General features: G+C 41.3%; 1 protein-coding gene across 4 annotated transcripts in view; it reads left to right on the top strand.

Annotated features, from left to right (window-relative positions):
* The window catches only part of CDK14 (cyclin dependent kinase 14), a 664870-nt gene that overhangs the window by 471260 nt on the left and 181600 nt on the right, over positions 1–12010 (top strand). For all 4 annotated transcript variants that reach the window (XM_027847911.1, XM_027847912.1, XM_027847913.1 and 1 more), the window contains one exon: positions 8654–8717. In XM_027847911.1, coding sequence (XP_027703712.1) covers positions 8654–8717 — 64 coding nt within the window. The remainder of the gene's footprint in view (positions 1–8653; positions 8718–12010) is intronic.

Below are 12010 nucleotides of genomic sequence, written 5' to 3'. Positions count from 1 at the left end.
AGGAGGCTGAGAAGGAGCGGTCACATAGGGAGGAAAACCAGGGAAAAGCAATGTCCTAAAAGCCTAGAGAGGAGAGTATCCAACTGCAAAGGCCAGGAAGGATGAGAATTGAGTAAAGGCCGTTAGATTTGTCAATTAGGAGACCATTGGTAACTTTGAAGAGAGGAGTTCCATTTGAATGAGGAGGTAAGAAGGCAGACTGCAGAGAGTTTAGAAGTGAATGATGTGAGAGGAAGTAGAGAAATCTAGTATAGGTGGCTTTCTCAAGGAGTTTAGCCAAAAAACAGAGGAGAGATGCACAACAGCTTAAAAAAAAAAAAAAAGATTGTGGCTACTGGGGCAACTGGATGGTGTAGTGGATCGATTGCCAGTCCTGGAGTCAGGAAAACCTGCGTTCCAATTCTGCCTCAGACACTTACTAGCTGTATAACCCTGGGCAAGGCACTTACCCCTGTTTGCCTCAGTTTCCCCATCTGTAAAATGAGCTGGAGAAGGAAATGGCAAGCCACTCCAGTATCTTCACCAAGAAAACCCCAAATGGGGTCATGGAGAGTGGGACAGGACTGAAAGGCCTCAAGAGCAACAAGAATCAAGTGGGTGTTTTTTGCTTTTCAAAGACCAGTACAATGCAGGCATGTTCTTAGGCAACAAGGAAACACCCAGTAGACAGGGAGATATTAAAGATTAGAGACTGAGTTGAAATGATGGTGGGGATAATCTGCAGGAGGAAATGGGAGGGGTATGGCTCCAAGGCCATGTACCTCTTACAAAAGGAGTAAAATAAGCTAAAGTGGTGCAAAAGTAACTAGGCATGTTTTCATAGCTACGGAAGAAAACAGCCAGGGAGAAGCTGGGATGATTTAACTAAGGTCAAACAGACAGTAAGGGACAGAGCTGAGATTTTAATCCAAGGCCTCTGACTCTGAATCAAGTGCCTATTCTATTATATCACATTGCTTTGTTTTGTAGCTGGGATGCCCAGGTCCCTACAATTGAAGAGCCTTGCCCAGGGTTATAGGGCTACTAAGTGGCCAGATTTGAATTCAGGCCTTCCTGATTCCAAATCCAGCCCTCAATATACTAAGTCAGGAATGCCTCTTATTTTATAGACGTCTCCATGCACATGTAGGGTTACAAAAGCTTGGTTACCATTGAATATTGCAAATGATTCAGTGTTCCTCTAGATAACTTAGAAGTGGCCTCCAAGTCAGTTGGAAGTCATTAATATATCTATGGTGTAGGCCCTCTGGCAAGAACTTAAACTCATTTCCTTAAGATCTTTAGTGCCTCAGGGAGTGACTTCTTACTCTCTCTGTGGGAGTTCCCTCAACTTCTTGCTTGCAGCCTACTTCTACTGGTCGAATATTGAGTTTTTCTCCAGTTGGTGCCATTTGCTGATTTTTAGAGCTCTGGGGCCTTCATTATGCAGCAAAGAAAATCACCAGAGTCTGCAGAGAGTCAATAGTTTAGGCAAATTCTGACTTTTCATTGCAGAGGTTTGGGGTGCTAGGACCCTGAGAATGACTAAGAGAAGGATTGACTGTATGAATTTGTTCCAGGCAATTCTGCCTTGGCATTCTTGGGGTCCCAGCACACCATACCTCTTCATCATGCTGTAAATTTCATTTGGGGCCTTGCAAGGCTCCCTCCTACTTTTTGTCATTTGCCAAATAAACTTATCTCAGCAGGGAAGTCACTTCTCCAGCCCCCTCCCTCTGAGCTATGAGTGGGATTTTTTTGCGCTTGGGATAAGCCCTACAAACCAATGCAAAAGCATGCTTCCTTGGGGGGCGGAGAGGGTGTATACCATTGCATTTGGGAGACAGAGACTCTAGGATACATCAGTACTTCTGATAGGAACAGAACATTCTGTCTCCAGAAACTGGGCTATTTGATATCTTCCTAATTAAACAAAATGCCTTTGTTGTTGTTAGCTAACATTTCTTTATCCTTTGAAAAGCCCTTTTAAAGCAGTATCTCATTGGATCCTCACAACAACCCTGGGAGGTGGGTGATATTATTGTCTCCATTTTACAGATGAAGAAACAAAGGCAGGCAGAAGTTAAGTGACTTGCCCAGGGTCACACACCTAGTAAAAAAATGTTGAAGGCCAGGTTTGAATTTGAGTCTTCCTGACTTCAAGTCCAGCATTCTATTTGCTGTGACATCTAGCTGCTACATCTAAGATAAATTCAAAAAATATTTTTATATTTGGCATCCAAAATGCATGATCTGGGGGAGAGGGAAGTCAAGTGGTAATCCTTATAGCAAACATGGCAGATTTGGGGGAGAAGGCTGAAAGAGTTTAAAATTCCCCCAATCCCCCCAAATATGTTTGAGGTGGTAGGCACATACATTTAGTGACACAGGAGCATTGATTTAGTCTTAGAAAGGGACTTTAGAAACCATCTAGCTCAAACCCTTTACAGATGAGGAAACTGAGTCCATTGGAGGCTTACAGAGGGAGTACAAAAAGACGCATTTGAAACCAGGTCTTTTGATTCCAAATTTAATACACTTTATATTATTTTGTTACTTAGTCATTTCGGTCATGTCTGACTCTTCATGACCCCATTTGGGGTTTTCTTGGCAAAGATACAGAAGTGGTTTGTCATTTCCTTCTCCAGTTCATCTCACAGACAAGGAAACTGAGGCAAACAGGGTTAAGTGACTTGCCCAGGGTCATACAGCATGTAAGAGTCTGAGGCTGGATTTGAACTTAGGAAGATGAGCCTTCCTGACTCTATGCCTGCTATGCTATCTACGGCAACATCCAACTGCCCCATACTTTTACATCATACCATTGATCATACAGATCAGTCTCTAAATTTTGCGTATGTGTAAACTTAAGGTCCCAGAGAGTTAAAGTGACTTGGCCAGTGTCATAAAGAAACACTTATTCACTTGTTATTGAAATTGAAGTTGAGCTGAGCTGGAATCAAACAGCCCAAATCTCATTGACTCATAGCCTGTTCAAAGCTGAGAGGGACCTTAGAGACCACATTGTCCAACCTTCTCATTTTACAAAAAAGGGTCCCAGAATTAAACATTAGAACTGGGAAGAGAAGTCAGTTCTGACTCCTCTGCCAAAGATCTTTCTGGCATGTTGTTGAAGTTTGACCCTCTTTGAACAGAGAACCCTGGTCTCAGGACTCAGTACAAGTAGTTCAGCAGGGAGGGAATCACTTTCTTGGCTCCCTAAGCTCAGTATCCTCCCTCTTCAATGTCCCACCCCTATACCACACCCATTCACTGCCAAAGTTTAAGTAGCATAGGAGGGCAAAGATTCAGAGGGTTGGAGGTGGGACATTCTACCCCAGGTAGAATGTACCAGGGATAGAGGAGCCAGTGGCCTCCACCTCCACCATGGGTCTTCACACCTGTGTCTTTGCCACCTTTAAAGTGTTATTTGATCCAATCATGCACACTAGCTTTCTTCCTCATTCTTTCCTCCCCTTCATGGCCAAACTCTTTGAGAAAGCCATTTATCCTGTATGCCTCTCCTTCCTCTGTTCGTACTTGCTTCTGAACTCTGTGCAGTCTGATTTCTGAATTCATCATTTACCTGAAACCACTATCTCCCAAGTTGTCTTTTTGATCTCTTGATTGCTATACCTAATTGCCTTTTCTTAATCCTCATCCTACTTGCCACCATTGCAGCCTCTGCCATCGTTCCTTGTATGCTGTGTCCTCTATAGGTTTTTGTAACACCGTTACAAAATCCTACTTTTCCTGTTTTCCTGTTGATGGCTTCTCAGTCTCCTTTGCTGGATCTTCATTTGGGTCACACCCACCAACCTGGGGATCTCCCAAGGATCTGGTCTGAGTGCTCTTTTCTTCTCCCTCTATACAGGTATCTTGCTTGGTGATCTCAAGCTTCCATGGGTTCAGTTATCATCACTATGCAGATGATTCCCAAATCTGTATATGCAATCTTAGTACCTCTCTTGAGCTATAGTCTCACATTACCAACTGCCTTTTAGACATCTCAAACTGTATGCGTCTTATAAATGTATCAAATCCAACATGCCCAAAACATAACATCTTTACTCTCAAATCCTCCCTGATCATACAGCTAACACTCTAGTTCATGTCCTTGTCACCTTCTGCCTTGGCTATTGCAATAATAACTTTCTAATTGACCTAGCTCAAGCCTTTTCCCACTCCAGTCCCTTCACTCAGATACCAAAGTGATTTTCCTAAAGCATAGATTGGTCTAACCATGTCATCCTCTTACTCTGTAAACTTCAGTAACTCTCTATTCCCTCCAGGATCAAATATAAAACTCTTTGACCATTAAAACCCTTCACAACCTGGTCCCTTTCCAGTGTACTTACATTTTTCTGCCTTCCACATGCTCTAAAATCTAACTCCACTGACCTTCTTGCCATTCCTCACACACGCCACTCTGTGGGCTCTTTCTGCCTTGGCACTCTCTGTCCCCCATGTCTGGAATATTTCTCCTCTTCTCCTCTACACCTTAGTTCCCTTGGCTTCCTTCAGGACTCTAATCAGATGCCACTTTCTACAGGAGGCCTTTCCCCATCCCCTACGCCGCTGGGAATGCTGTTCTTCTCAGAATTCCTCCAAGTTATTCTGTATATATCTTATATATTATGTACAAAGTTATTCACATGTTATTTCCTTCATTAGAAAAATTCCCAACTTTGAGAGCAGACACTATATTTTGCCTTTCTTAGTATCCCTGGAACTTAACACAGTGCCTGGCATATAGTAAGTACTTAATAAATGCTTATTGACTGTCACAATGAATACAAAGCATCGTTCTTATTATGTAGCCACTTTGAAGTTTTAATAATGTCCTACCCACAGTTTGGGTGTTCCCAAATAGTGTTTAATGAGTGATTCTTTATATTCAGAAAATCCTAACACAATGATGAGTGGCCAGTAGAATTTAAAAAAAAATCAGTAGCTAAAAAGGACATATACAACTGACTTTTGATTAATGGTACAAGGCCACACCCCAGTAAAACTGTCTCAGCTAAACCAGGTTGACAGTAATTGACAGGCCTCAAACCCATTGGTGAGTTAGGGAGATGTCTACACCAAGCATATGAAGACTTCCCTTGGCGGGAATAGGCAGATGAGAACAATCTGTTCCAATAGTCATGGAGACAGCTGAAGCGGGCTCTTAGGAATGCTTAGAGCTTGGTTAGACATCAGAGATGCCAAAGGAATCTCCTGCATCCTGGGTCATCACCAGTAGCCCTAACTTTTGTCTTACCACTGGACTTTGATAAGTCAAAGAGAGAGTAAGGCTGATGACTTTTTGTGCAACTCTGCCTCATTTAAATCCAATTCACAAGCAAGTCATGACATCTCTCCATGATATCATTGGTCGTCTTTGAAAATGAAGGACAAACAACAACCACCACAAGAACATCATGGGCGATTGAAATCTGCATACCATTTCCAACCCAGTATTGATCCCCTCCCTACTTCCTTCCTCCAGAAAATCCTTTACAAGGAGAAAATTAGGTTTTTATTTCATCTTCTGCTTTTTGCTTTTCTTCTGATGAAGATGTAAATGATTAGCAAATCTGGTCTCATAGCCAAGGCAGGAGATTTCAAAGATGCAGAACATCTGTATGTAGGGAAGAAGGTCGATGACTGAGGTTCTGTAAATCTAACAGTCAGTCTTAAAGAATCTTACTCAAGACTTTAAGCAAAGTAAAGGGAGATGAAATGTTTGTGTTTGGTGGACCTAGTCTGTTCTTGCCAGTAATTTCTATGTCATAGTATTAAAATCTTGCTAGTGTTTAAGTGCAAAAATGGAAAATGTGGCCAGGAGTGATGTGATCGGAAATTTTAGCTGCCATTTTTCCATTTAAATACACACACATTTCAGAATGGGATGTAGTAAGTGTGTTGTACTCTTATTAGAAGAGAATGAAAAAAGTATTTGGGATCCTGACTGATTTATATTTAAAGGAACCTAAAAAGCATGGAGACTCTCTAAATATGTGGGATATAAGATGTGCCCTCGCTGCTGCCTGGCTGGCAGAATGGGTTCAGTTCCATCCTGCTTCTCTCAAGTTCTCCGCCTAACGTGGACACGTGATTCAGGTGGGACATTCCCCAAGACTGCTGTGTCTACTCCCAAAGACTGTGTCTCTGACTCTGTCCCCCCTGTCTCTGGTGCTGATTCTTTATTTTGCCCAGAGACACTATTATCACAATTGTCAGTGCAGAAGAGATTCAAGTGCATGTACCCAGAGGTGAATTAAACTTCTAGATCTAATCCCACTACTTCCATAGCCCTTCCTCTACATCCTTCTTTCCTTGGTCTTAGAGAAGGGAACAAGGGGGAAGAGAATGAACATTAATAAACATCTGCCATGTGCCAGGCACTGGGCTAAGAGCTTTATACATTTTACTTTATTTGATCCTCACAGCGACCCTGGGAGGTAGGTCCTTTTGTGATCCCCATCTTGAGGCAGAGGAAACTGAAGCAGACAGATATTAAATGACTTGCCCAGGATTATACAGCTAGTAAAGATCTAAGGCTGGGTTTGAACTGACTCCAGGACCAATGCTTTATTTGCTGTGCCGATGAGTTGCCTCAGGGAGACTTTTATTTTTATTTTTTTGCTGTTGATATAGTTGTATAATAATAGTAGTTGAAGCGTGTTTAGCCTTCAAAACTCTTCTGCATTTCCTCATTTGCCCTGTAGCAACAACATGGGGATGCTTAGCTACGAAGACCGGCAGTGACCCAACATTATGACCCAACAGGAAAAGACGAGAGAATCAATGAATAATAATTTATCAGTTATCTGTAAAGCGGAGGGCACTGTGGGGCTCACGATACCCCCTTGTCCCCCAAAAAAGAAACAGTCACTTTCCTCGAAGAGCTTATATTCTATCAGGAAATAGGCACACATAAGCGTGTGTGTATGTGTGTATAAACTAATATAAATATCTATAGATAGAAATAAAGTAGAGAGAAAACTAGATAGAGATATATGGAGATAGAGAAAGAAAGAAAGAAATAGATGTTAGATATTGAGATAGAGATAGAGAGATATAGACATAGATTTTCTGTTGTTGTTATTCAGTCGATTAGAAGTTGCTGACTCTCCATGACTGCATTTGGAGTTTTCTTGGCACAGATACTGGAAGAAAGAGGGATTGCAAGGAAGGACAGGAGGGAGGCCATTACAGACATGGGGGACAGACTATGGAGGAAGCCTTGGCGATGGGAAATGAAACATTATTTATGAAGGACAGCACATAGGCTGGTTTGACCCGGCTAGAGAGTGCAGGAAGGGATGTAGTGTGTATGAAATCTAGAAAGGTCCATTGGGGCCAGAAGGCCTTTAAATACCTATCTGAGGTGTTTAGATTTGATCCTGGAGGCAATAGGCACCCACTGCAGGTTATTGAGCAGGGGAGAATTAAAAGCTTTCTTTGGGTGTTGGGGTGGGGCGTCGCTTGCTGATTCTTAATTCATTTGTTCCATTTTATCAAATGATGTTTTCTGTAAGATGCAATCCTTTATTTTGTGGTTAGTTGTTTAGTTTTGTTACTAATTATTAAGTTTGACTTTGTTTGTTTAAAGGTGTCATCTTCTAACTCTGAAATTCTGTGATTCTCTCTAAAGGAGATGTATCCCCTACAACCCCATGCTAGGCCAGATTTCTGTTATGGAAAATGAGGGAAATAATCTTGATTTTAGATCTGTAGGAGGAAGAGGCCTTAGAGGTCCTCTAGTGTAACCCCTTCATTTTACAAATGAGGAAACTGAGGCTCAAAGAGGTGAAATAAGTGACCATAGGTCCCACAGGCAGTAGTAAGCGGCTAAGTTCATGTTCATTTTTCAGTTCTCTGACTCCCAAGTGTGGCCCTCTTTCCACCCATAAGCTCCTTCTTCAGTTTCCACACAGAGATTTTGAGTGCTTTTGCGGGGGAGGGGAGGGCGTACCAAGTAGAGATTATCAACATAAAAGTTCCCATTTAATGTAAGAATAGCCTCATTTTTCACTAGGTTGATTTTCCTTCTCAAAGGGTAGAGTGTGGCACAGTGGCCAAAGTCCAGGCATTCAACATTTGGGTGGGATACTAAAAGAATATGGAAATTTGTATCTGGAGGAGGAAAACCTTGACCTGTCATTGTTCCATATTTTAGCTTGATGAAGAAGTAGGATAAATGACAGTGAGCACTCTGCTATTTGTTCTAATCTTTTGAAGTATCAGGCTGCCTAAAACAGAGAGGCTTTAGGGAAGCGGATGTCAGAATTCTTAAGACGCATTGGGCAATGAAGTGTGTAACTTTGGAATGAGGTATGAAAGCTTCGGAGAGAAGCCCATGGGATGCCTCCACGTTGAGCAATCCTGACAGCCCTTGGTTTAAGTCCCAGACTGACTGATCAGGTTTAGATGTGATTTATAAAGCACAGCAAACACATCTTTTCTTACCTCATTCAAGTATTTCTTAAATTACAAAGACTTTGGTCTGGGGAGGCCCTCTAGCCAGGTTTTGCTTCCACTCAAGTAAAACATCTTGGCACATGGTAATAGGAAGAGTCCGGGGTATCATACTACATTGTGTCTAATGTTCCTGGACACTTGAGGATTCTGAGTGCTTCAGAAACATTAACTATTATTCTCCCTGTTTCCTGCTTTTCACCAGGTTCTTGGAACGCCCAATGAGGATACTTGGCCAGGAGTGTCTTCTTTACCACATTTTAAGCCGGGTAAGTTTGTTTAAGCAGCTATATCCTTTTAAGTGCACCACCCATTATGAGGATATGCAAATAAAACTTTTCCCACAAGCTCACATTAAACCTCAAAGTTTGTTCTAGCCTTTTTGTATGTCATGGGTCTCACTAATGTTACATCATGGCTTTTAGAAGGGACTTCCATGGTAAAGTAGGTTGGCTAGTGTCTTGGATGAATTCACTATTTTTTTCTCACCCCTCACTAAAGTGGCTAGTTTTTTAACCTATCATGCTACTTAATTTTGTGTTATACTTTGAGATTTTGTTTTCTGTCTTCATTTTTACTCAAACAGGGGTTGGTTTGGTCTGATAGCTTTTCACTCCAAAGACATCTGTTCAGTTTTATAGTCATCAGTAATTCTATTGCGGCCCTTCCCAAGCTGGACACATCTGATGTCAATTCTAGTTCAAGATGAGGCTGGGTTCCATGCTCACCATCCTCTAGACACATACTTCTATTCCGCTCACCTCTTCTTACTTAAGGAATGTATCCTGGAGAAGATAGCTAAATTGACCTTTTTTTTCTCCTAGAGGAAATTCTTGAGAAATCAAGGCAACAAACACTTGTTAAATACCTACTATGTGACAGGCATGTATGCTGTGGACTACAAAAAGTAGTTCCTGCTCTTGAGGATGCTCTTGGTCTAATGAGAGAGAGAACATGCAAAATCTGTGTATAAACAAGATGTACAGTACATTCCAAAAGTCTTAATGAAATTTTAAACTTCAGTAACTTCAATAGCATTTGGCATATAAGCTTTGATAGTTTGAAATAGACTTTGGGAATACCCTGTATGCAAGATAAATTGGAGATAATATAAGAGGGAATATCCTAAGATTAAGGAAAGACTTCTTGCAGAAAGAAGGTAGACCTTTTGCTTGACTTGGAGGAAGGCTGAGAAGGTAGGAGGTGGAGATAATGAGGGAGAGACTTCCAGGCATTAGGGACAGTGGGGAGAGGGAGTGTCTTGTGAGAGGACCAGCACAGAGTGTCATTGATCATAGGGGATGTTTGGGGAATAATAAACAAGAAGGCTGGAAGGGGAGCAACGGGCCAGATTGTGCAGAGCGTTAAAAGCTAAACAGAGGGTTTTGTTTGATTCTAGAGGTAATAGGGAGCCACTGGAGATGATTGAATAGGTGACAGGGGAGTGACATGGTCAGATTTGAGCTTTAGCAGAATCACTTTAATAGCTGAGTGGAATATGGGCTGGAGTAGAGAGAGATTTTAGGCAGGAAGGCCAATCAGAAAGTACTGACATTTCATCAGTCATTAGGTGATAGCTGGAGACGGACGATCTGATGGAAAACTAGGTGACAATTTATTTTCACTACAGATTATTTTTCTAGCTCTGGATGAACGCACAATTCTAAAAGTAAACTTTAAAAGAAGGAATAAAAAGCCTATTCGCTTTCTAGGGGTAATACTCAAAATACTGAAGTATATCTGTGATCTCTTCAATGTGGATCTTTCTTCCAGTGATAGAGATGGCAACCCATCCCTACCTGCCTATCCTATGCCACATGTGTGTACACATACACATATGTGTACATCCCCCCTACTTGTGCTAGTGACCCCCCCTAACTTTCTCCTATCATTGCGAGGGTACCAGTGGAGGACAGTGGCTATCCATCTGGAATCCTGACCTTTCCTCAGCCCTTCTCTTCCCTAGCCTCCATTTCCCTGGTGACATCTTGTATTTCTATTCTTCTTTGGAGTTCCTCAGTGGTTCTGTGTGGCATTCTGCCCACACCCCCACCATATGCCTCTTCATTGCCATCTGTATCATATTCTTTTTTGAGTTTAAAAAAATGGCTGTGTTTAGGGCAGCTAAGTGGCACAGTGGATAGAATACCGGCCTTGGAGTCAGGAGGACCTGAGTTCAAATGTGCCTCAGACATATGATACTTACTAGCTGTATGATCCTGGGCAAGTTACTTAACCCTGATTGCCTCGTCAAAAAAAAAAAAAAAAAAGGAAAGAAAAGAATAAAAATAGTTGTGTTCCATGTCTTACACTCATACAGTAACACTGGTTGAATGTAATTTAAAAGATTTTTTTAAAGATATGTACCTTTGTTTCCGAGAGAAGCTTGGGATCATTAACTGTAGCAAAATCTTCAAATCATAGGAGGCAAGCTATTCAAATTTTTGAATAGTTCTCATTTCTTAAAAGATGTTCCTGAATAACTCAAGCCACAACTAGTTCTCACTCTCTCTTTCTCTCTCTCTCCCCTCTCTCTGTCTCTGTCTCTCTCTTCCTCTCTTTCCTCTCTATCTCTGTCTCTGTGTCTGTTTCTCTCTCCCTTTCCTCTCTCCTTCTCTCCCCTTCTCTTGCCTTCTCTTTTCTCTATATTGCTCTCTCTCTCTTTCTCTGTCTTCCTCCCTCCCTCTTTCACTTTTTCTCTCCTTTCTCTCTCCCCCATCTTGCTCTCTCTTTCTTTCTCCTGTTCTCTTTAGATAGCAAAACAGAAACCTTACGTACATGTACACATGTTATATAAACACATGTGCATATACATGTTTCTAGCTTGATATTTAAATATAATAACCTTTTTGAAAATGTAAACCATGGCATTGCCTAAACTTAATAGGAAAAAATAGAAATGTAATCCATTTCTTAAAAGCAGTCACAATTTTCCTGGACAGTAGATGGCAGTCATGAAACTTTCCCTTTTGATGATTTTACTTAGCTCAGAAGTATCTCTAGGATTCTGGAGTTGTCTTTTTAATTTTTTCAGGAGGCCTCAGAGGGTTGGAATTGGACAGTCAATAAAATATAGTGAAATGAGCTATTTGTAACATGGTTCTTTTGTTGGGATCTTTCTCCTTTTTTCCCTCTGCTATAAAACATGGATTGTGAAACACAGATCCACCATAAAATTGCTAAGAACAATTGCAAGGAAGCTCTAATATTACCCAATTCTGTGAAGGGAAAAGAATAATTTCTGTATAGGAGCCAACCCTGTTCCTTTTCTCCTCATCTGTCTTTTAGAGGCCTTAGGAATAAATTAGCCATCCCAACGGATGGCTGAACTGAAATGCTATTTTTATCCTCCTTAACTTGGATTGTCTTCTCAAAGTGGATACTGTTCTGTGAACCCTTTTCCTCCTCCTGCGCTGCCCCAAGTAACTGTATTTTTTTGTGCTTTTGCTGAAAATCCTAAATGGCCTCTATGTTCTGAGATACTTTAGAAGTCCCGCAGATTTAGGGAGATTAAATTAAGTAAGAAACATTGTTTGTCTGATAACTTGTTCCAAGTCAAGTA

Source organism: Vombatus ursinus, unplaced genomic scaffold (assembly GCF_900497805.2).
Source record: "Vombatus ursinus unplaced genomic scaffold, bare-nosed wombat genome assembly UNPS02005459.1, whole genome shotgun sequence".
NCBI lineage: Eukaryota > Metazoa > Chordata > Mammalia > Diprotodontia > Vombatidae > Vombatus > Vombatus ursinus.
This window is presented reverse-complemented; position numbering and strand designations above follow the sequence as displayed.